Genomic DNA, 21,778 nt, shown 5'->3' on the forward strand with positions numbered 1-21,778 from the left:
CACACAATAAACAAAACACCCAAAAGTGTAATACTCTCTCAATGACTTAAGAATGTTCTCAGAAAGAGAGATGAGGGTGACTTCTTATTCTCACTCCATGACTGACTCAGTTGAGTTTTTGGTCAGAAGGCAGAGGCAACATGGGGTTTGAGAAAGGTAACTAGATTTAGAGGCTTCAATTCCTGCTCCATTACTTACTATCTGTGTGACTTCACCTCTGTGGACCTCAATGCCTTCATCTATAAAATGAGGGGAGGACAATAACTTATATGACACTAACTTAGCAGGACACTAATTATGTATTACTCATATTATCCTTGACCTCTACTATCTCCAGACAATTCAGGGTTTCGCACTGCAGATGAGATGGAGTCTGGGGAAGGAACTGAAAAACCAAAATAAAACAAATACAAAAAAATTTTTAAACCCAAAGCTCCCCCCCATTCTAATAAATGCCTCTCCCAATGCAAATAACTCTAACACTCAATAGGTAAAGGATAAAACTGTCACAGAGGGAAAATGGATTTTTTTAATCTCAAAATAATCCCTGAGTTCTAGCAAAAGTATAATAGTCTATGACTTAAAAGAACTGTTGTCTCCTGGCTCTTTCCTCAATACAGATACTCTGAAGCAAAGGAGCAGAAACAGGTTGAGAGAGAATTCCAGCCCCCAGGGCACTACACATTGCTGTGTGTCTGCAGATCTGTTGTCTGAAGGAGTTCAGGAGTTTTCATTCCCCTAAATTACAGAACCATCTCCTCCATCCCTGGGACACACACTCACCTGGAGAGTTCTAAGGAAGTGAGCAGACTAGGCACTGGATAAACATTCACCGTAGTCAGCACTAATCAAAAAGAAAACAGAAACATTAGGAAGCTGAGGCAGAACAAAGTGAAGGGAACAGTAGAACCAGGGAAAGGAATCCTGAGCACATAGGTCAAAGCCAGCATGTGTGTGTGTGTGTGTGTGTGTGTGTGTGTGTGTGTGTGTGTGTGTGTGTGTGTGTGTGTGTGTGTGTAGGGGGCGGGGATCTCATTTATTTCATTATTATCATTTCCTTTGCAATCACATATAATTTATTTTATGCATTTAAAAACAGATTTCTGAGAAAAAGTTCATAAGCTTCACCAAATGGTCCAAGGAGTCTCAAGTGTTGGTTTTAAAGAGAACTTAAGTCTACACCATCTAAATCAAAGTTCTTAAGTTCCCACAAAGATATGTTTAAGGTAAAAATTGGTTTGCTATACCACCACCTCTGCTAATTAGAAAAGATCTGAAAATTTAATATGCACAGAAAAAAGAAATCAACATTCAAAATGAAATCCTTTTTCCCTGCTAAAAACTTGATTCTAATTCTATCTAGTTTAAAAAAAAAAAAAAATGATGCTGCTAAGCAAGTAGTCCAGAAACATAAAAACAAAGGCTTTCCAGAACTGTGGCAGCAAGGGAGTTTAGTACAATCCCGAGACCATCTTTTTTGTCAAGCACTTCTTATTGTGTGCACCATATAGGGTTAAGCTATCTTTAAAGATTGCCAGGGAAAAGGGACACATACTATCCCACTGACTGCCCATTCCCATTCTGTTTCCCCGCTGCTATGGACTCAATCCTTCCTTCCCGGCCATCCCCGATGTGCACTTTTGCAGCTAGCCCTGTCCATCTCCTCTCCCCTCCCATGGCCCTGACCCAGCCTTCTGATTGGTCTTTATTCTCCCTCCCTCAAGCTCCTTTCTCTGAGCTGCCTAGGTCTGACAACAGGGCTCCTATCCCCCAATTGGCAGTGGCTCCCACCTTCCCACCACTGTTCTCCTGTCTTTCCTCAAGTTTCCACTAAAACCAGAGATTCTGCAAGAAGACTTTTCTTCCTTCCTAAAGCTAGAAGCTTCCCCATCATCCTCCCATTTAATGGTGCAGATATGTCTGACTTCCCTGCTACAATGTGGGCTCTTTAAGGACAGAGATGTTTTGCCATTACCCCCAGGGCTTCACATGGTCCCTAGCAGAGAGTAAGTGTTTAATGAATCCTTGTTGAATGACAGATTCTCACAAAGCCATTCTCAACACAAGACCCAGTCAGAAAGGAGCAATTTTCTTCCCAGAGTTTACACAGAATAGGCAAGTGAAAGAGAAATGGCACATTTACTGTTGGCATTGGCACAGAGGGCCCGAAGAGTGAAGCCACTGAGGGTCAGGTCCCTCAGCTGATTCCGTTCACAGTGCAGCTGCTGTAGGCTTCCCAGCGAACTCAGATCCAGGTCAGTGAGCTGGTTATCCCGCAGATCCATGTGGGTAACATGTTTATTTCCCTCCAGGTTGTCAATAATAGTTCTCTTCAAACTATTCAACCTAAACATTGATCAACAAGTCATTGGAATTAAATTCTACTAAAGAAACCAAAATGTTAATAACTCAAAAAGTACAATGTGCCTTTTCTTCTACCTAACAACCAAATAGCATTTAAATGCCTAATTTACTTTTATACTAGATAAAGAACCAAAAAAAAAAAAAAAAAAAAAAAAAAAAAGCTGGTCCCTTTCCTCTAATAATTTGTAATCTGAGACAACTCAAACTTGGAAACACATATACAAGTTAAATAAAGAGCAAAATAAAGAGTATGCTTATCTGTGAATAAAGATGGGTTTTTCTTTTTATTTCTGCAACAGAACATGTTCCATTCCAAATTAAGCAAGGTAAAGGCCATGATCATATTCCCTTGCAATAGAGTCAGACAGTGTCTTTTTAAAAATTCTACTTCTGAGCACTTTTGCACATGGAATATTCAAAGCAAACGTGGCGATGGAAAAGAAAGCCATTTATATATGGCAAGTCCACAAGGTCGAAAACAGTGAATGATTTCTTACTTTTTCTCCCTTTTTATAAAAAACATGCATAGTAGTGTTTTAATAATAAGGATGAGTCATCAAGAAAGGTAAAATCATGTTACTTAAATGTATTCCAGAGAAGTATGTAACACATTACAGAAATATTTCCACAAAAATAATTAAAATTGACACTAAAAAGCTGTTGATGGAACTATGCTTAGAAAGTAACCAAAATGTCCACGTGCTTTGACCCAAAGACCCCTCCGTTAAGTATTTACCCCAAGAAGGTAAAAGGTTAAAAGAAATATCCTCTATATAGGATATAGGATATATATAGGACTCCTTTTCAATCCACTCAACAGAATGAATTATTTGCTATCATGCTAGCTCTCACTTATTACCCAGGAGACGTAAATATAATTACTGATTCAGCCTATTCAGTAGGTGTAGTACAAAGAATTGCCACAGCCCAAATAAAATTTGCAGCCTCCAATATTTATCAGCTCTTTAAGGAACTTCAAGAGCAAGTGAGAAAACATCCAGGCAAGATTTATATCTTGCATGTCCACTCACATAGTGGACTTCCAGGTCCCATTTTTGATGGAAATTCAAAGGCAGATAGCCTTCTAACCATGTTAGCTAGTAGTCCTTTATTTCAGGAAGCACAAGAATCTCATTCTAAATATCATCAGGCTGCTCGAGCTTTACGTTTACAATTTGGAATCACAAGAGAGGAAGCTAGGAGCATAGTAAAAAGCTGTACAGCTTGTCTTCCCTTCCTGCAGAGAGCCCCGTCAGGCCTGATGTAATGCAGAGAGTCTTCTTCTTTCTCTGAGAGTCCTCTCTTTTATTCTCCCAGAGAATGGGCGTGGGATAATGCAAGGGCTTCTGGGAAGAACCACCCCAGCCAATGAGCTTGCCCCCTCTATCAAGTCAACCTGAGTTCTCACCTTGTAACTATCCAGACAACCTCAGTTCTCACTTAGTAATCCTAACATCTCCCCCTTTCTTTTGATTTAGAACATAGGACAATCATGACCTTGAAACATAAATCCATCAATATGAGAAGTATTACAGATAATTACATAAATGACCTTGAAACATAAATCCATCAATATGGGAAGTATTACAGATAATTACATAAATTACATAAGCACATAGTAACATAGTAACATAACACATGCTAGAAGTATATAACATAATCATAATCATAAATTGAAAATTTATAAATGTCCCTAAGTCCATTGTCCATTATTCTCATTTTGTGTGAGGAAGTCCAATGATTCCTGCTGGTTTTTAAAGTTCTTTAACAGTCTTCTTATTATCCATGCTCTTTCAGTGTCAGATGTTTCTTAGATCTTCTCCTTTATTTTGAGGTCTTTCTCTTTTTCTGTCTCTCTCTGATGGACAAGGTGAATATGACTCGTTGGCACCCATCTGATTCCTTCTCCTGCTGAAGAAATACAAGCAAACCCTCTCTCCCAGGCAGTTAACCGCTTTCTAAATCTCTTCTCATCATCTTACAATTACATTGGAGTTGTTTGCACTGGGCACAGCCCTGTTGGTTTAAAAGGCCTGTATTCTCCCCAAGTGTAATCCATTTTTGCAATCTGATTGCCTTTTGACTGACTTATCAGGTAATCCCTTTCTGCCATGTGATTGCTTCTCTGCTGATTGATTAAATCAGAGTCCTGGCCTTCTAAAGGCTCTTTAGGTGTAACATCAGCTGCCATCATGCCCCAAGTCTTTTTTGCCTGGGGCCCTGAACCTGGGCCCCTCATCCCATTTCCCTGAATTATTCTACACTCTGATGCCCAATGGAATCCTCTGTTGCATTTTGGACATGGGGTTTTAGGTCTTCTCTCACCCTGTCTTTTCACTGTATCTCCAAATCTACACTGAGCTCTTAGATGTCCAATTTTTCCACATTGAAAACATCGCCGAGTTTCTCTAGAAGGCCCTTGCCAGGAGGGACCCTGTCTTTCCACATTCATCATTGTTCGGGTGTAAAAAGCATTTGTTCCCACTGTAGCACAGCGTCTTATGATCTCCTCTAAAGGAGCATCTTTGTCTAATCCCCATATAATTCTTTTGCAAATCTCATTGGCATTTTCCTTAGCCAGATGTCTGGTCATTATTTCTGTAGCTGAATTTTCTCCAATAGTTCTTTTGACAGCAGTTTGCAAACGTCCCACAAAATCTGCAAAAGGTTCATTGGGACCTTGCTGTATTTTAGTGAAAGCCTCTCCATGATCTTTCTGTCCAGGAAGGACACCCCAAGCTTTTATTGCAGCCTTAGCAATTTGTTCATATATTGTCATGGTATAATGAATCTGTTCCGAATTCTCTCCATACTGACCTTCACCAGCTAAGTGCTCAAAAGTGAATTGTGTGTTAACTCCTATTTCCAAATTGCATCTGACTTGAATTTTACATAATTCATGAAATTCCGCAAGCCATAATAAATTTTCTCCAGGTTCCAGACATGTCCTTGCTATGGATTTCCAATCATTCGGGGTTAGGACTTCATAAGACAAACCATCTAGTAACATTTTGACATAAGCTGATGTAGCCCCATAAAGGGTACAACCTTTTTTCAAATCCTTAATTTTATTCAAATCTAAAGGTGCATATCTTCTCCTTTTTTTACCTACAGAATCAATCTCTTCAATCACAGGATATGCATGTATAAAATCACTTATATCCTGTCCTTCTCTCTTAGCTTTAACCAATGCTTTTTCTAATCTTGTCATAGGCTTAGGCTGCTTCACAGGCAATTCTGTTTGTGTTTCTGCCTCTTCCCCTCTTTCTTCCTCCATCTCTGAAGGTGGGGTTGATGTGGGCCTGTCAATAATCTGTTCTCTAGGCAGGGTTGAAGCTTCTTCAAGAGAATCATACCATAATTCCTCATTTAAATCCTCTTGCTCTAGGGAAAGATCTTGATCTTTCCTTTTTTCCTCACACTTCCTCCTCTGTTCATTTTTAGAACTTTTCCTTCTCCTACAACTTGCTTGATAGTTTAAGGCTAATTGAACTATGTTGTAGATATAAAATACTTCTGCAGAAATTGAACGAGGCCCATTTTTTGCTTGAAATTCTTTCATTTCATATCCCACTAGCTTCCATTTATCTACATCTATCTTTTCTTCCTCTAAGAACCAAGGGGATGTGCGTCTTAATGCAGCCAAGAGTTTAGCAATCTGTACCCAGGTTACAAGTAAACTCTGCTCCTCAATTATGTTGATTATACTCTCTATAGTACCACTCCTGAATGGAGCTGAGGTTGCGTCTGGGGCTGAGGTTGAGTCGGCTGAGGTCCAGGGATTGAATATAGCTAACATCTGCCCCATTTCAGCTATAAGAGATTCCTGGTTTAGCCCTTAACAAGTTAAGTTCCTTATTTATCTATTAGCACGCTCACTTAATCTTTAACAAAGTTTCCTCGTTACTCACGGTTCTGGGTCAGAGAGACTGAGATCTAGATCAGAAGCTTTTCCACTGGAATCAGGACTGTGTCTGTCCCTGTTCGGGCGCCAAATTGCGAAGGTCTGGTCTAGCTCCTCTTGTCAGGATAAGCAAAAGTCCTTGCCCCACGTGTGGACGCCAAATGTAGCGAGCTGTGGTCTCCAGAAGCTGCCGGATCGCTCTCTGGTAAGAGATCTGCTGTGTCTACTCAAATCTTTCAGACAGATTCTTCTTCCTGTAATGAACCATTGTCTCCAGGCAGTTGCTGTTAACTCTTGTCCAAAGAAGTGACTTCCCTTCCTGCAGAGAGCTCCGTCAAGCCTGATGCAATTCAGAGTCTCTCTCTTGAATCCTGGCTCTGAATCTCCTCCAACTCTTATCCTTCTTCAGGCCGATCTGCCCTCTGCGCCCATTGCTGTCTCTTTTTATCCTCCCAGAGAATGGGCGTGGGATAATGCAAGGGCTTCTGGGAAGAACCACCCCAGCCAATGAGCTTGCCCCCTCTATCAAGTCAACCTGAGTTCTCACCTTGTAACTATCCAGACAACCTCAGTTCTCACTTAGTAATCCTAACAGAAAAAACTCAAAAGTAGTGTTTTTTTGTAGCAAAGAGCTAAAAACAAAGAGGATGCCATTGGTTGGGGAATAGCTGAATGGACTGAGACATGAATGTTATATAGCATATTACTGACAGTAAAAAAAAAAAGTGCATATGAAGATTTCTGAAAAGTATGGAAGACTGATGAAATGATAAAGAGTGAAGACTATAATTGATATAAATGAAAAGAACCAACAACTGGGACCAAACATCACATCATTATAAGGTTTTGCACTCTGTTCTTTGTTGAGAAGGGGAACTACCGAAGTAGAATATTGAATACATCATTAGAAAAAAGCTGGGTTGGTTTTGATAACTGTTTTCCCCTCCATCTCTTTTTGTTTGCTATAAAAGATGGCATGCTAGATAAAGGAGGAGGGAAAGATAGTTTCAGAAAATAACATGTAAAATGCTTAAAAGATAAGCTTAACTAATTTGGAAAAGTCACTTATTTTGAACACTGTACAATGATGCCTGATGAGGCATTATTTTATCTTTAAAACAAAATTAATTCCTCTTAGACTGTTCTGAACCTTAATGCAATAATCTCAGAAGTAACAGATGAAACCCCATATAAACAGTTCTTTTAGAGACATATCAGAGAAGGGACATAGAAAGAGCACTCTTACCTTAAATCAACATGTTTGATATGCTTCATTCTGTTCAAAATTCCAAGATTCAAGACTTCTAGTTGGTTTCCTGCCATAGACAGTTTCTCTAGCATGGTGAGCTTCACACAAGCCTCAGGAATTTGGCTAAAATTGTTGAAAGAAAGTCCAAGAGTGGAAAGCTGCTGCAAATTTCCCAGTTCTTCAGGTAAAGCAGTGAGGGAGTTGCCATCAAGACAGAGAGTCTGTAGACTGTGTGAAATAAATTTAAGGGGGGAGAAAAACTCAGCTAGCAAAGAATTTTTCAAAATGAGCAAATCTGGAAGCAATGATTTCTAACTCTAGGACCATGTGGACAAGGAATAATGAATTCCAACAAAACAACCACCTCCTAAATATCCATCTTTGCAGAGACCTAAAAAATTACCTAGCAGCAAAAATGTCAAATTATGAACTGTTAAAGCTATCACAGAGTTCAGTCAATATTATGTACAATTAGAATTTTGGTGACTGAAATTGATACTTGATGTTGGACACTAGATGAGAACCCCTAATACTAATTTGATTTATTTTCTAATAAAACCAAGTAATTTGTTCATACGAATAACCAACACAAAGTTACTTTCAAAGCACTTTATTGACTTGCATTTTTGCAACATTCTTTTTTTTTTCTTTCTGTTTTCATTTCAAACCTCTAGGTTGGTTTTCTAAACCACGAGGCAAAAAGGAGAATGAAAGGATCCCACATCTAAAATCCAAGAACCCTCAATAGTGACCTGGGCCAACTCCCTCCCTTTTTAGAAGGCTCTTTCAATTTCAGGACAGGTGTAATTTTCCCAACATAAGGTATTAAGCAGCGAAGCCAGCAACTCATAACTCCCAAGCAGTTTTGGGGTCTGTCAGGTCAGATACTCACTTAAGTAGATTGCCAATCTGAACAGGCAACTCGTGAAATCCATTACAGGAAAGGTTGAGTTCTGTTAGAGTAGAAATCTCACAAAGTAAAATGGGGAATAGCCCAAGCTTGTTGTGAGACAAATTCAAGCCCTTCAGTTGAGAAAACCTGAAGAAGGGAAAAAAAATTTCACCTTTTGACTCCAGTCCTAAAAGTTTGTTTCTTTCACCTTTCTTCCTCTTCTTGCTGCTGTTAGTCACAACAATAAAAACTAGCTTTTTTGTAATATACTTCAAGGTTGGTAAAAAACAAAACAAAACAAAACAAAACAACTTTACATACATTATCCCATTTGAGCCTTACAACCTTGGGAAGCAGATGCTATTATCACCTCCATTTTACAAATGCTTCCTTTCCTAGTCCAAGAATGACTGTGAAACAGAATTCCAACTCCATTTCCATGAGCTTAAAATCTCCTATTTTCCATTTGAGGAGATGTACAACTGTCTTATATCAAGAAGGTCTGCCATAAAAACCTCACAACACCACAGAGCAAATTCTAGAAGCAAATGCTGAACTGGAGGAATTTTGCTGAAATTAAATATTAATTGAAATCAACTACCAATTGGTCAGATCACAGAAACCTTCAAGATAAATTGGGATTTGACTTAGTCATTTTACTTGGTTTTTGATATTGCCAAACGATCTGCTGTCATCTAACTGTGGTAAACTCAAAAGCTCTTATTTAATACCAAGGCTTACAGATTTCTTTCAGCCAAGAATCATCATAAAAACAAAACCAAAAGAGGAGGGGAGAGAAAGAGCCTTATTTTTGTTTAATGTGGACCAATAAATTTATGTTGAAGCCCCAGCTAAATTCATGGCCAAAGGAATCTGTTATCTTCAGGTTAATTTCTTTGGACAGTAGCTGAGCTTGCACTCAGGAAGATCTCAGTTCAAATGAAAAATCAGATTCTAAACTGGGTAATCCTAGGCAAGTTCCTTAATATCTACCTCAGTTCCTTCATCTATAAAATGGGGATAATAGTCTCCAGAAAGGGTTGTTATGAGGATAAAAAGGTAATCTGTGTAGAGTACTTTGTAAACCTTAAAGCACTAGACAGATAAGTAGTAGCTATTATTATTATTCCTGTTTGATTTCAATGGGAAAGCTGTCTGGATGATTACATATATAAAGATCCCAAGGTCTTTCCTTAGTAATAGTGATATACCTGGTCTACTTCTAGACTTGAACTCCTAGGATTTTACTTCAGATTTCCACTTCCATTTTTCTTGAATTCTATACCTATGGCCTCAGCTAGATAACTCCCTTCGTTTTTTTTGTTTTGTTTTTTTAACTTCACAGGTCTTTTAAAAAAAAAAAGTTTCATTAACAGGTTAACAACAGCAATATAACGCAACATGCTTAGTCACTACTGAAATTAAGGGCAATGTATAAATTATCATTCCAATTTTTCAATTATTCTCATCATGATCTCATAAGTCAGTCAGATACTAAATATTTATTAAGCACCTACTATGTGCTAGACTTCACTTCCATTCCCTTTTCTTCTTTATAGTCACCATAAGTACCCCATAATTCTGATTCTTTTTTCATATCACACGGTTTTATGAAGGTCTTTCTATTGTACTATCTTCCTCACACTTACTGGTTTTAATTGCATTGCAATACCACATATGTAAATAGAAGACTTAACTATACTCTTTATTATTTAAAATGTAGTTTGTGCTCACTGTTTATGATTACACATAATGCTATAAATATCTTTGAAGAGTTCTCATCTTTTTCTTTTTAATAATACTGTTAAGGTATATTCTCACAAGTAAAATTACTAGAAAAAAAGATATTTTTAAATTTTTTTATTAATTTTAAAGCTTTTTATTTTCAAAACATATGCATGAATAATTTGACAACATTGACCCTTGCACAGTCTTGTGTTTCAGATTTTCTCCTCCTTCCCCTCACTTCCTTCCCCAGGTGGCAAGCAATCCAACATATGTTAAACATGTTAAAATATATGTTAAATCCAGTATGTATAAACCTATTCATACAATTCTCTTGCTGCACAAGAAAAATCAGATTAAAAAAAAAAAAAGAAAGTAAATGAGTAACAAAATGCAAGCAAACAATAACAAAAAGAGTGAGAGTGTTATGTTGTTATCCACATTCATTTCCCACAGTACCCTCTCTGGGTGTAGGTGGCTCTCTTCATATGATTATTATTTTAACTTTAACTATGTGCTTCCATAATTCTCTCCCAAAAAAGATTCTACAAGCCTAAAATTCTATCAGTAAATAATCCATAGATCTGTCCTCTATAGCCTCAGCAACAATGACATACTACCTTTTAATTGTTATTGACAACATGATAGATGAGGTGGTCCCTCAAGAGTTGTTTTTTGTCTCCTTTGATCATTGGTGGTATTAAGCATTTTTCAAATAATTGCTAATACTCTGATATCTTCAGACCTCAGTTTCCACTGAGGAAAGAGAATTACCCATATAGTTTTTAACAGTTTCTTATATATTTCATTTTTTAAATTTTTATTCTGAACATACAGACGGGACACCTGGACATATATTGGGTAATAGAAAGGGGCATATACATAAAATTGTTAAATCTTTTACATAAATTAGCTTTCCTTTTAAAGTATCTATGTAATAAGATACACCTGTAGCTTTCAGCACTGTGCTGCCTGTCCTCTGTTCTTGTGTCCTTCTCTTATTTTCATTATTACCCAATCCCTATCCCTCTTACCCTCCCACCTCTCATGTAGGCATAAGAACTTTAAAAAAAAACTGTTAACAATATAACAAGCAAAGCAAAGGTTCATATTTCGTGTCTGATAATGTCACTCATTCTGCAGATCCATAGATTTTAGATGTTTAGATTTTACCTACCATACATGAGGTAAACATTTTTCCTCAATATTAAGTTTTACTATATACATTTTTAAATTTCATTAACCATACATGTATCTTGTCCCCAAGAAATATCCCTTAATAGCTATAATAAAGACTTTATTCCATTTACTTCCATCTTTTTAACATTTTTTTATGTTTCTGTTATTCTAGAAAAAATTCGCCAAGGCATAGTATGTGAGTCTAAATGAGTTCCAGACCACTCTAAGCAATTTTAGAAGTAAATTTGTTTAAGACAACTCTGAGATACCACTACACACCTCTCAGATTGGCTAGGATAACAGGAAAAGAGAGTGATGAATATTGGAAGAGATATGGGGAACCTGGGACACTGATACATTGTTGGTGGAGTTGTAAACAGATCCAACCATTCTGAAGAGCAATTTGGAACTCTGCTCAAAAAGTTGTCAAACTGTGCATAATCTTTGACCCAGCAGTGTTATTACTGCGTTTATATTCCAAAGAGATCTTAAAGAAGGGAAAGGGACCAACATGTGCAAAAATGTTGTGGCAGCCCTTTTTGTTATGGCTAGAAATTGTAAAATGAATGGATGTCCATCAATTGGAGAATGGTTGGGTAAATTGTGGTATATGAATGTTATGGAATATTATTGTTCTATAAGAAACAATCAGCAGGATGAATACAAAGAGGCCTGGAGAGACTTACATGAACTGAAGCTAAGTGAAATGAGCAGAACCAGGAGATCATTATACACAGAAACAACAATACTATATGAGGATCAACTCTGGTGGAAGTGGCTCTCTTCAACAATGAGAGAATCCAAATCAGTTCCAATTGATAAATAATGAACAGAAATTGCTATTCCCAGTGAAAAAAACACTGGGAAATGAGTATGGACCACAACATAGCATTTACACTCTTTCTGTTATTGTTTACTTGCATTTTTGTTTTTCTTCCCAGGTTGTTTTTACCTTCTTTCTAAATCCAATTTTTCTTGTGTAGCAAGATAACTATATAAATATGAATATATATACATATGCATACATATATATACATATATAAATATATGAATACACATATATATATTTAACATATTTAACATGGGACTACCTGCCATCTAGAGGAGGGGGTGGAAGGAAGGAGGGAAAAAGTTGAAACAGAAGGTTTTGCAAGGATCAGTGTTGAAAAATACCCATACATATGTTTTGTCAATAAAAAGCTATTAAAAAAAAAAGTTAATCTGTTAAATAATAATAATTATTTATTATCTGCATAGTCTGGTATAGATATTCTGTTCTGTTGAGTTCTTTCATTTTCCCCACAGTTTCAAATAATTTAAAACAAATTAATAAAGCTGTTATAATCAAAATGATGGAACTTCAAGGTCATCATTGGTTTTCTCCCCTTCTCAAGGTGACTCTTGATTTTCTTGTTTACTTGTTTTGCCATATAAATTTCACCACAATCTTGTTCATTTCTATAAAGAAGTCCCCCAGTGTTTTGCTTGATTTCACATTAAATATATATGTTACTTGGGGGAGCGCTGCTATTTTTTCTATATTAATCTGATTTATCCATCTCTATTCAACATTCTTCTAGTTTTTAAAGTCCTCTTCTCTAACTCATTGATTTAGAGCAATTCTTACAAGGGTCCTGAGATTTCCTAGGCAAAGTACTTCCAACCTATTTTATAGTTCTGCTCACTGTAAAGTTTTAAAAATATTTTCTTGCCTATTATTGTCAAGTGAAACTACAGATGATATTTGTGAGTTCATTTTATAATCTGAAATTGGCAAACTTGCTTATTGAGCCTATTCATTTTTGTGGAAGTGGTTGGATTTTTGAGACACAATAGCCATAAGTAATGTTATTTTGAATTAAATTCCCAAAGTTAAAATTCAATTTAATTTTTTTTCTCATCATGATTGCTAAAATTTCTAATACTTGTCAAATAAAAGCCGTGATAATAGTTATACAATATTCACACTCACTTTACAGAATGCTTTTAATGCTCCTCCACTGCATAATATGATAGCTATTGGCTTAGGCACTTTTTATTGTGGTGAAGAAAAATCTTATGCTTCTTCATGATTTTAATTATAAAAAGTAGATTTTTTTTAATCAGGAAGGTTTGTTTTTTCTCTGCATCTATAGACATAATTACTTGGATTTTGAGTTTTCTTGGCTTTGTTTTGTCTCATTATTAGGCTAATATGATGATGGCACAGAAAGAAAATTTTTATTAGTTGAAAATATTTTATTTTAAAAAAAGAAACAAAATACAATAACTATTTACAAGTTTTTAAGAATGTTACATCAAAATCTATGAGTTACAGCCAAATCTGTTTTAAGAAGCAAATTTATAACTCATATTTTCTTTTTTCTTATCAAATTATAAGCTTTAAATCTTAAGAGCCCAATTCTTCCTTAGTCCATCACTCATAAAGGATGAATTTTTAAAAAAAGGGAAAAAGAAATCATGTCTATTCAAAGCAATTTCAGGTACCCTACCAGAAACTTGCAGAATCTTAATATGAACAAAGGATTGAGAAAGGAAAAAGAGATCCAATACAAACCAAAGTTTTTTCTATACTGTGGCACTGATAACTCATATTTTCTTAATGTTTTACTATTCTGTCTATTTACTTGGTATTTTGCACAGATATACATAGGAAAATTTGTTACTAAATTTTTTAGTATTATCTTTGTCAGCATGAAAAATACTATATTTACTAATTATTACACGTTCCTCTATGCTATTGAAAAAATTATGCAGCATAGGTTTTGTTTATTCTTGGAGGTGTGAAAAGAGTTCTGTTGTGAATATATCTGATTTGATGGTTTTATTTCCAGGCAATTCTTTGATGACTTGTAATTTTTTCCTGAGATCAGTCTATTTAAAGGTTTTTTGGTTTGTTTTTTTTTTCAGGCATTTCAGTAATGTCCAATTCTCTGTGACCCCATTTGAAGTTTTCTTGGCAGAGATGCTGGAGTAGTTTGACATTTTCTTCTCTAGTTCACTGTACAGCTGAGGAAACAGATCAAAGAGGTTTAAGTGACTTGCCCAGAGTCACATCGCTACCAAGTATCTGAGGTCAAATTTGAATTTAGGAAGATGAGCTTTCCTCTTAGTTTTCTTAGCCCCTAATCATTTTTATACTTCTTCATGTTACTTTAATTTTGTTGCATTACGGTTGGAAAACATGGCCTACAGTAACTGCTGACTTTCTGAATTTAGGCCGATCTTTATGACAGTGCACAATTCATTTTTTAAAAAATGTTCCATGTGTTCTTAAACAGACACACAAACCAAACAGTTTTCCTCATGTATTTATTAAATTACTGAACAAGCAGCTAAAATCTGACTTTTCTGTTATTTCTCTAATCATATTTTGATACTGGGATAATTCAAATTCCCTGTCATACCTTTATCTATTTCACCTTGTAGCACTATCTTCTGGCTTTCAATGCTGAATTGCTTGGTACATAGAATTTGAAAATTGTTATTTTTCCTTTCTCCATTATTTAGTGTTATTTCCTTTCTTTCTTTGTTTGTTTTTAAATTTCCAATTTGCCAGAAATTGTTACTTCCACCCTTGCCTTTTCTGATCCTGTAGTTTTTAAAATCTCTTCATTTTGTTTTGTACACATAGTTGATATATATATACATAATATATATATATAATATATATCCAATGCAATATACATATCTATCTATGCAATAAATAATATCTAATGCAATATATATTGCAATAAATACTGATAAGCATTAATTCTTGATCCATTCAAATAATTTTCCTTTGAGATTTACAAACTCAATTACACCTCTCTAAATTTTAATTTTTTACTTTAAAAATTTTGCCTTTAGGGATAGTCAGTTTCTTTCCTTTCTTCCCTTTTTCCAAAAATATTTCTTATCAGAACTAAACTATTTTTTAAAAAGAACGCTTTGATTTTTTTCCTATTATGAAAAAATTTAAAATGACAAATAAAAGATTTTTATAGTAAATATGCTTCTTTAAAGAAAAATGTCCTTTATATATTTTATGTTAATAACAGACACCTTCACTTCAAACTTTGTTATTTTTATTATAGCTAGAAAAGATTATTTAATTTATTCTTACCTTTGTATTTGTAGTAAATATTAGAGCATAGGGACAGTGAGTTAACTTGTCATTTCGTAACTATAGGAACTTCTGGGTGAGGAAACTTCTCACCAAAGCAAGTCATCACAATTTATTGTCTCAGAGAACTGTCTACAGCACTGAAGTGAAGTGACTTACCAGGAGTGTCACACACAGAGTCACTAGATCATGGGTCAGGAGATCAATTTCCTCAATCTGGTTTTGAGGCCAGTTCTCTAAATAAAACATCATGCTGTCTCTAATTAAATCTTAACTAAATACAATAAGCTTAAAATGTATTCGTTTTATTAAACATTTATCAATTTCAATTTCTTTTTTCTATTACTTATTCTTTAGTGGTAGATTTTTATTGATAAACTCTACCAGGTCTTGTTTTAAGGAATTTTTTTGTTTTAAAGCAATATGATATTATCTGTATTATTACCTAATTTGGGGGCCCAGTTCTAATTTAAATTTTTTTTGGTATATGTTCAGGTTGTTGTCAGCCAGGATTTCCTCTAACAGTGTGTCTAGATTAACTGAGATCTCAGAAGACACTAAAATATATAAAAAGACCCTTCTGTTTGTATCTCATACTTTTGTTTTCCAAACCTGTATTCTGTTCTGGGTCACATTTCAATGCTTTTTCAATTTTGTTGTTTCCTGGGATCTTTGCTTATTTGTTGGGTCCAAAGAGGCTGCAGGTTTCCAAGGTGTTGTTTTATCTCTTTGTGATTGTAAACACTTCTAGTGCTTTGCTTTATTTTCCCTTAAGTTTTTATACAGTCTATTTCTACATTTTCATCTCCTGTCCTGGGATGGAGAATTCTGGGTCCCTCAGGCTGCACAGGCAGCAGAGGGGTGGCACAAGAAGGCACCGGTGCGCAGTAAGGAGTGAGCATGGTTCCAGGTTGCGGCTTGGGGCGAGCAGAGGCAGAGGTGCTCCCTGGCCTTCCCTAGGAAGGAGGGACACATCTGCTTTTGCTCTCAGGCAGATGTGATGAATCTAGCCATGGAGTTCTAAGAGTCTTGAAAGCTCTCAAGCTCTACCTTCAGACTGATTTAGGGGTCAGCAGGTGAGAGCCCCTGCCATCCTTGGCTGGTGTTAAGGCAAAACTGCCTACAAGTCTTCCATTTTGGTCTGCATCAAAACAATCCCAGCTGAGCACTCTCCCTTGCCTTGCTCTATCCTAGCCATTCTGGAATACTGGTGGGAAGTTCTAAAATGGGTAAGGTGTCTTTGTCCCCTGCTCAGTGAATGGGGTCTCAATTCTGCACAGGCCACAGGCCACCTTCAAAACAAGTTCTGACTCTCCTGAATCTGCTACTATTACTAAGAAGGGGTTGCGAACCTGCCCCTAGCAGATCAAATAACCACATTTATTAAGCAAAAGATACACTTTAAGTAGCTTTTGTTAAAACATAACCACATTAAAGTTTTTGGAACAAATTTGAGTCTGATTCCTTATAAAGTGCTACTTTTCCTCCAATAAGGGTAATTTTTCTATCTATGCATGTTTTGAGAAACAGGATAAATAAGTGGACCCTGACAGAGGGTCCTATTTCAAAACAGCAGCTGACAATTCCTAGAAGTCTTTACTTGGTCTATGTAGATGCTCTCAGAACCTAAAATTAGGAAAGAAACAGGCTGGTGCTGAGCAGAAAAGTGGGAAGACTACAAAGATCATAATGTTCAAAATGGAGGAACAGGAATTAGTGCTGGGTAAAGAAGAAAAGGAGGAGGGCACAATGCATCTCAGAACTGAAACAGGGACCTTGAAGTCTTAAGACCAAAAATATGTAACAAAAACAAGTTATTCCAGAGAAAAAAGTTGGAAATCACTTATCTGAGTATTCTTCTTCCACAGAATTGCAAATCTGTTTTACCCGTCACTAATAACGTCTCACCTGATAGGTAGTCAGGGAGAGCAACAAATTATCTTTGAAGAACATCATGCCCTATGCATTGTAGGTATTTAAGAAATACTTGTTAAATCGAACTCAAAAACGATAGCTACATTTCTAGAAATCTTACTACATTGGAGATAGCATTGCTGAAATAAAAGGATCATTTCATGCAATGTAAAAAATGTAAAATAGAAGCAGATTATATGAGTAAATAGGGTAACTGGCATGTTCATTTGCAGGTATATTAGGATATAATACATCATTTTTCAATTTTTATTTCGATAATCTAAGACTGCTATGTAAAGGAAAACAGCTTTCTACACACCTGTAGAGACAATCAAGGCCTCCTGGTCTTTCTAGTTGCATAAAGTTATGTCGCAGGTTGAGGTAGGTGATGTCTTGACTATAGAAGAGATGCTCAGGAACTTCCTCAAGGCTATAACATGAGAGATCAACCGTACTTATTCTCTGCGACACCACCTGAATAAGTCAAAGAAAGAAAGTTGTAACTGAGTAAGTATATTAATACTTTTAGGAAATCACTGAGAATGGAACACATAAAGAGCAGCCCCAATTATAAGGATGCACAATAATAACCAGGCAAAGATATCAGGTTACGCAGAAATATCAGTTAATTCTTCCCCGTCTCACCCTGTCCCTCCTGAATCAAACTGGATACAAAGAGGTATAAATAACCAAAGAAATGAAGAGTCTCAATACATTCATGAGTACATTGTTATAAATTAAATTACCAAAGTAAAAATTAGTATTTTAGGCCACCAGGCAAATTTAAGATTATCCAGTTTATGTGACTTTTAAGACATATCTAAAAACATGTCAAAGCATGGGATAATGATGACAAAACTAATCTTAGAGATAAAAAGTCAAAATAATACAATGTTTAAACTAAAGAAATTTAAGGGTTAAAGGTTAAATCAATAAAGTAATATGGACTAGAAAAACAAGTAAACAAAAATCAAGGAAATGCCATGAGAAAGGCATTTATGATTTGATTACTTATCTACACTTGCTAATTACAAGTTTTATTGCTTCTCTAGTGCATGGACTCAAGGTTAATAGTTTTAGCTTTTAAAATGAATATGCAAAGCTAGTATATTACTGTGCAGAAAGAGACTAGGTTAATGAAGGAATCTAGATAAACTTTTGAAGTTGTTGGTCTTTATGGATTTAAAATAGTAAACATAATAGGAGGCCTGTTAAGTGACCATAGCAAGCCAAAAAAGAAGAAAAGCCTTCATAACTAAATGATTATCTAGAAATGACAATATTACAGTTCAGTGCCACATCACTAAGAACAGAAGCAGGTATAGTTCAAAGAGTACTGAGATAGAGGAATATAGGATTCTAGTTCTGGCTCTAGAATTTATTGAACTACATTTTGTTGGGCAAGTAATTTCATATGCATTTCCTTATCAAAATAAGAGATAGCAATTGCTTTTCCCACCCTCAAAGGGGTAGTTTTAGGATAAAATTAGTTAATTTATAAGAAAAAAAATTTTTTTAATTAGAGCCATAAATTTTTTAAAATTACATCTATACTTAAGATATATGCATCTATATATGTATAAATATATATGTTGAGATTATATTTACAGAACATATACTATCTTGAAAATCTTATGTATTTGAGGGCACTCTCCCTAGAAATTCATTATCACTCATTATTTATAACTTAGGGAGACAGTCCAAGAAAGATCTTTGAAAGCCATAACACAATCTTGGGGGAGAAAGTGCAGCCTTTGCACCTTGGAGGCCTGCCGGTGCCACCTCTGGCACTCTGCCAAGGACTCAAAGCTGACATGGTACGTTGGAGCCTGGGCTCCTGCAGAACTGAAGGCGAGGCTGTGTTGCCGCCGTTTCAATTCTTCTACCTGAAACAAGAAGACAAAGGGATCATCAAGAGAACCAGGTTCCAAGGCACCAAGTAGGGGAAACACAAGATATTCTACATAACAAAGGATCATTACATTCACAAAGTTCCTTGAACCTATAGGTAATAATGATGTTATTATTCAATCATTCGGTTTTAATACAAACCCAGAATATAATTACTATTTGGGAATAGTAAAAATCTCATTGTAAGAATACATGCAAGTAATGAACTGAACCAGCTACACTCAGCGAAAGAACTCTGGGAGATGACTATGAACCACTACATAGAATTCCCAATCCCTCTATTTTTGTCCACCTGCATTTTTAGTTTCCTTCACAGGCTAATGGTACACTATTTCAAAGTCCGATTCTTTTTGTACAGCAAAATAACTGTATGAACATGTATACATATATTGTATTTATACTTTAACATGTATTGGTCAAGCTGCCGTGGGGGGTGGGGGGCAAAAATTGGAACAAAAGATTTGGCGATTGTCAATGCTATAAAATTACCCATGCATATATCTGGTAAATAAAAATTATAATTAAAAAAAAGAATATATGCAAAATCAGAAATTAAAGATATTCAGTTTCAGAATTCTCAAGGTGGGCTTGTAAATAAAAGAACTAAAATAAAATTGATATATTTAAGACATTTCCAATATATAAAACACAAATAAGTATGGTTTACCTTAAACAACCTAAAAGAATGAAGAGTAATTCTCATCTGTCAATCTCACCTTTCCCCCAACAAGGGGCAAAATGTGCATCTTTCCAGTCTGGCAATCTTTCACCGAAGACACGATAAGGCAAGTTCCACAGAGAACAACTAAGCGCTCAGCCCATTTGTGAAGCTGGGTCTTTCCCTTGCGTACATTATAGATGCCAGATAAAAGAATCCGGTCTAGATGATCCATCTGACATGGTTTTTCTGAAATAAAGAGTACATGACAAGTCTTATCAAATGTGAATGTCAAATTAAATGAACATGCCTTCCCTACATGCCAGGTTTAGTGCAAAATGCTGGGAATACAAAGATAACTAAGAAAAAAGCCAATCCCTATCCTCAAGGAGCTTACATTCTATTGGGGAAAAACAGAGCATAAAAGGAACCTGAAAGATAAGAAATACAAGAATATTGATGAAGGTATCTGGAGCAGAGGAGGGGAACAGAGAGCAAGCATCACAGGATAAAACCGTAGGAGGACCAACTAAGGCTGTCCCATTACAAGTTGGCCAACAATCACGTATTCAATATCTGCTCAATGCCAGACACTGCACTAACTGCTCTGCAGCACTCATTCTCAAGGAGCTAGCTCATAGTACAGGAAGGGAACAACCTGCAAGCAAACTTTATGAGCAAGACTCAGAAGGGGAGGCCTCAGATTAAAGAGGCCCAGATAGGACTGCAGGCAGAGTATTCCAGGTAGGGAGGACAGTCTGGGTCACAGAGCAGATGCAGAAAAGACTAAAAAGGGACCAAGAGCTTGAAAAGACAAAGATAAACCAAAAGGGGTTACACGGGATCCTACCAGCAATAGGGGACCACAAAATGACTGAACAGTAGTTGGGGGGGGGCAGCTGGGAAGAGCATGGGGTAGGTGGGAGAAGATCCTCAGGGAGCTCAAAGGTCGCGGTCTGCTCTTTCTGAGCAGATAGCAGAAATGACAGAACATGGACAATTTCCTAGGTATGGGACAACAGGAGTAAGGAAGGTGATGACTTCCAGGTTGGGAATCTGGATCAATCTGGGGGTGCAGAGCACAAGATCTGAAGTCAGGAAATACTTGTTGAATAGCTACATAACCCTGGGCAAATTACTTCATTTCTGTCTGTCTCACTCTTCCAAAAAATGGGGATATCAGTAGCACCTACCTCACAGGGTTATTGTGAATACTAAATTAGGTAATGCCTGCTCACAGAGCACTTAGCACAGTATAGCACTTATAAAAAAAAAAAATCCCACTTCTTTCCTTAAAATAATGGTATATAACAGGGAACAAAGATACCTGTATAAATATGTATACATATATTGTATTTAACACATACTTTAACATATTTAACATGTATTGGTCTACCTGCCATCTAGGGGAGGGGGTGGGAGGAAGGAAGGGAAAAGTTGGATCAAAAGTTTTTGCAAAGATCAATGCTGAAAAATTACCCATGCATATGTTTTGTAAATAAAAAGCCATATTAAAGAAAATAACAGGGCACAAAGCATTCTTGGAAAGTTTATGTTTTTCTGTAAGCACTCTTTGACCTGAATTTTAGCAGAAATATGATTGAAATTGTATTTAGGAGTATGCATCACAACATAGCATTTTCACTCTTTTTGTTGTTTGCCTGCATTTTGTTTTCTATTTCATTTTTTTTCCCTTTTTGATCTGATTTTTCTTGTGCAGCAAGATAATTGTATAAATATGTATACATATATTGGATTACTTGCCATGTAGGGGAAGTGGTGGGGGAAAGGGAGAAGAAATTTGGAACACAAGGTTTTGAAAGGGTCAATATTGCAAAATTATTCATGCATGTTTTGAAAATAAAAAGCTTTAATTA

General features: G+C 36.1%; 1 protein-coding gene across 3 annotated transcripts in view; it reads right to left on the bottom strand.

The window, feature by feature from the left end:
* PHLPP2 (PH domain and leucine rich repeat protein phosphatase 2) overlaps positions 1-21,778 on the bottom strand; it is a 103,608-nt gene that overhangs the window by 26,844 nt on the left and 54,986 nt on the right. For 2 of the 3 annotated variants that reach the window (XM_074286048.1, XM_074286050.1), the window contains exons 4-10: positions 19,960-20,150; positions 19,093-19,218; positions 17,652-17,806; positions 8,410-8,556; positions 7,515-7,745; positions 2,144-2,346; positions 784-844 (exon numbers count right to left, since the gene is read on the bottom strand). In XM_074286048.1, the coding sequence (XP_074142149.1) occupies positions 784-844; positions 2,144-2,346; positions 7,515-7,745; positions 8,410-8,556; positions 17,652-17,806; positions 19,093-19,218; positions 19,960-20,150 (1,114 nt within the window). The remainder of the gene's footprint in view (positions 1-783; positions 845-2,143; positions 2,347-7,514; positions 7,746-8,409; positions 8,557-17,651; positions 17,807-19,092; positions 19,219-19,959; positions 20,151-21,778) is intronic. The other variant, XM_074286049.1, reaches the window with a different exon arrangement.

The sequence above is a fragment of the Sminthopsis crassicaudata genome, chromosome 2, assembly GCF_048593235.1.
Source record: "Sminthopsis crassicaudata isolate SCR6 chromosome 2, ASM4859323v1, whole genome shotgun sequence".
Taxonomy (NCBI): Eukaryota; Metazoa; Chordata; class Mammalia; order Dasyuromorphia; family Dasyuridae; genus Sminthopsis; species Sminthopsis crassicaudata.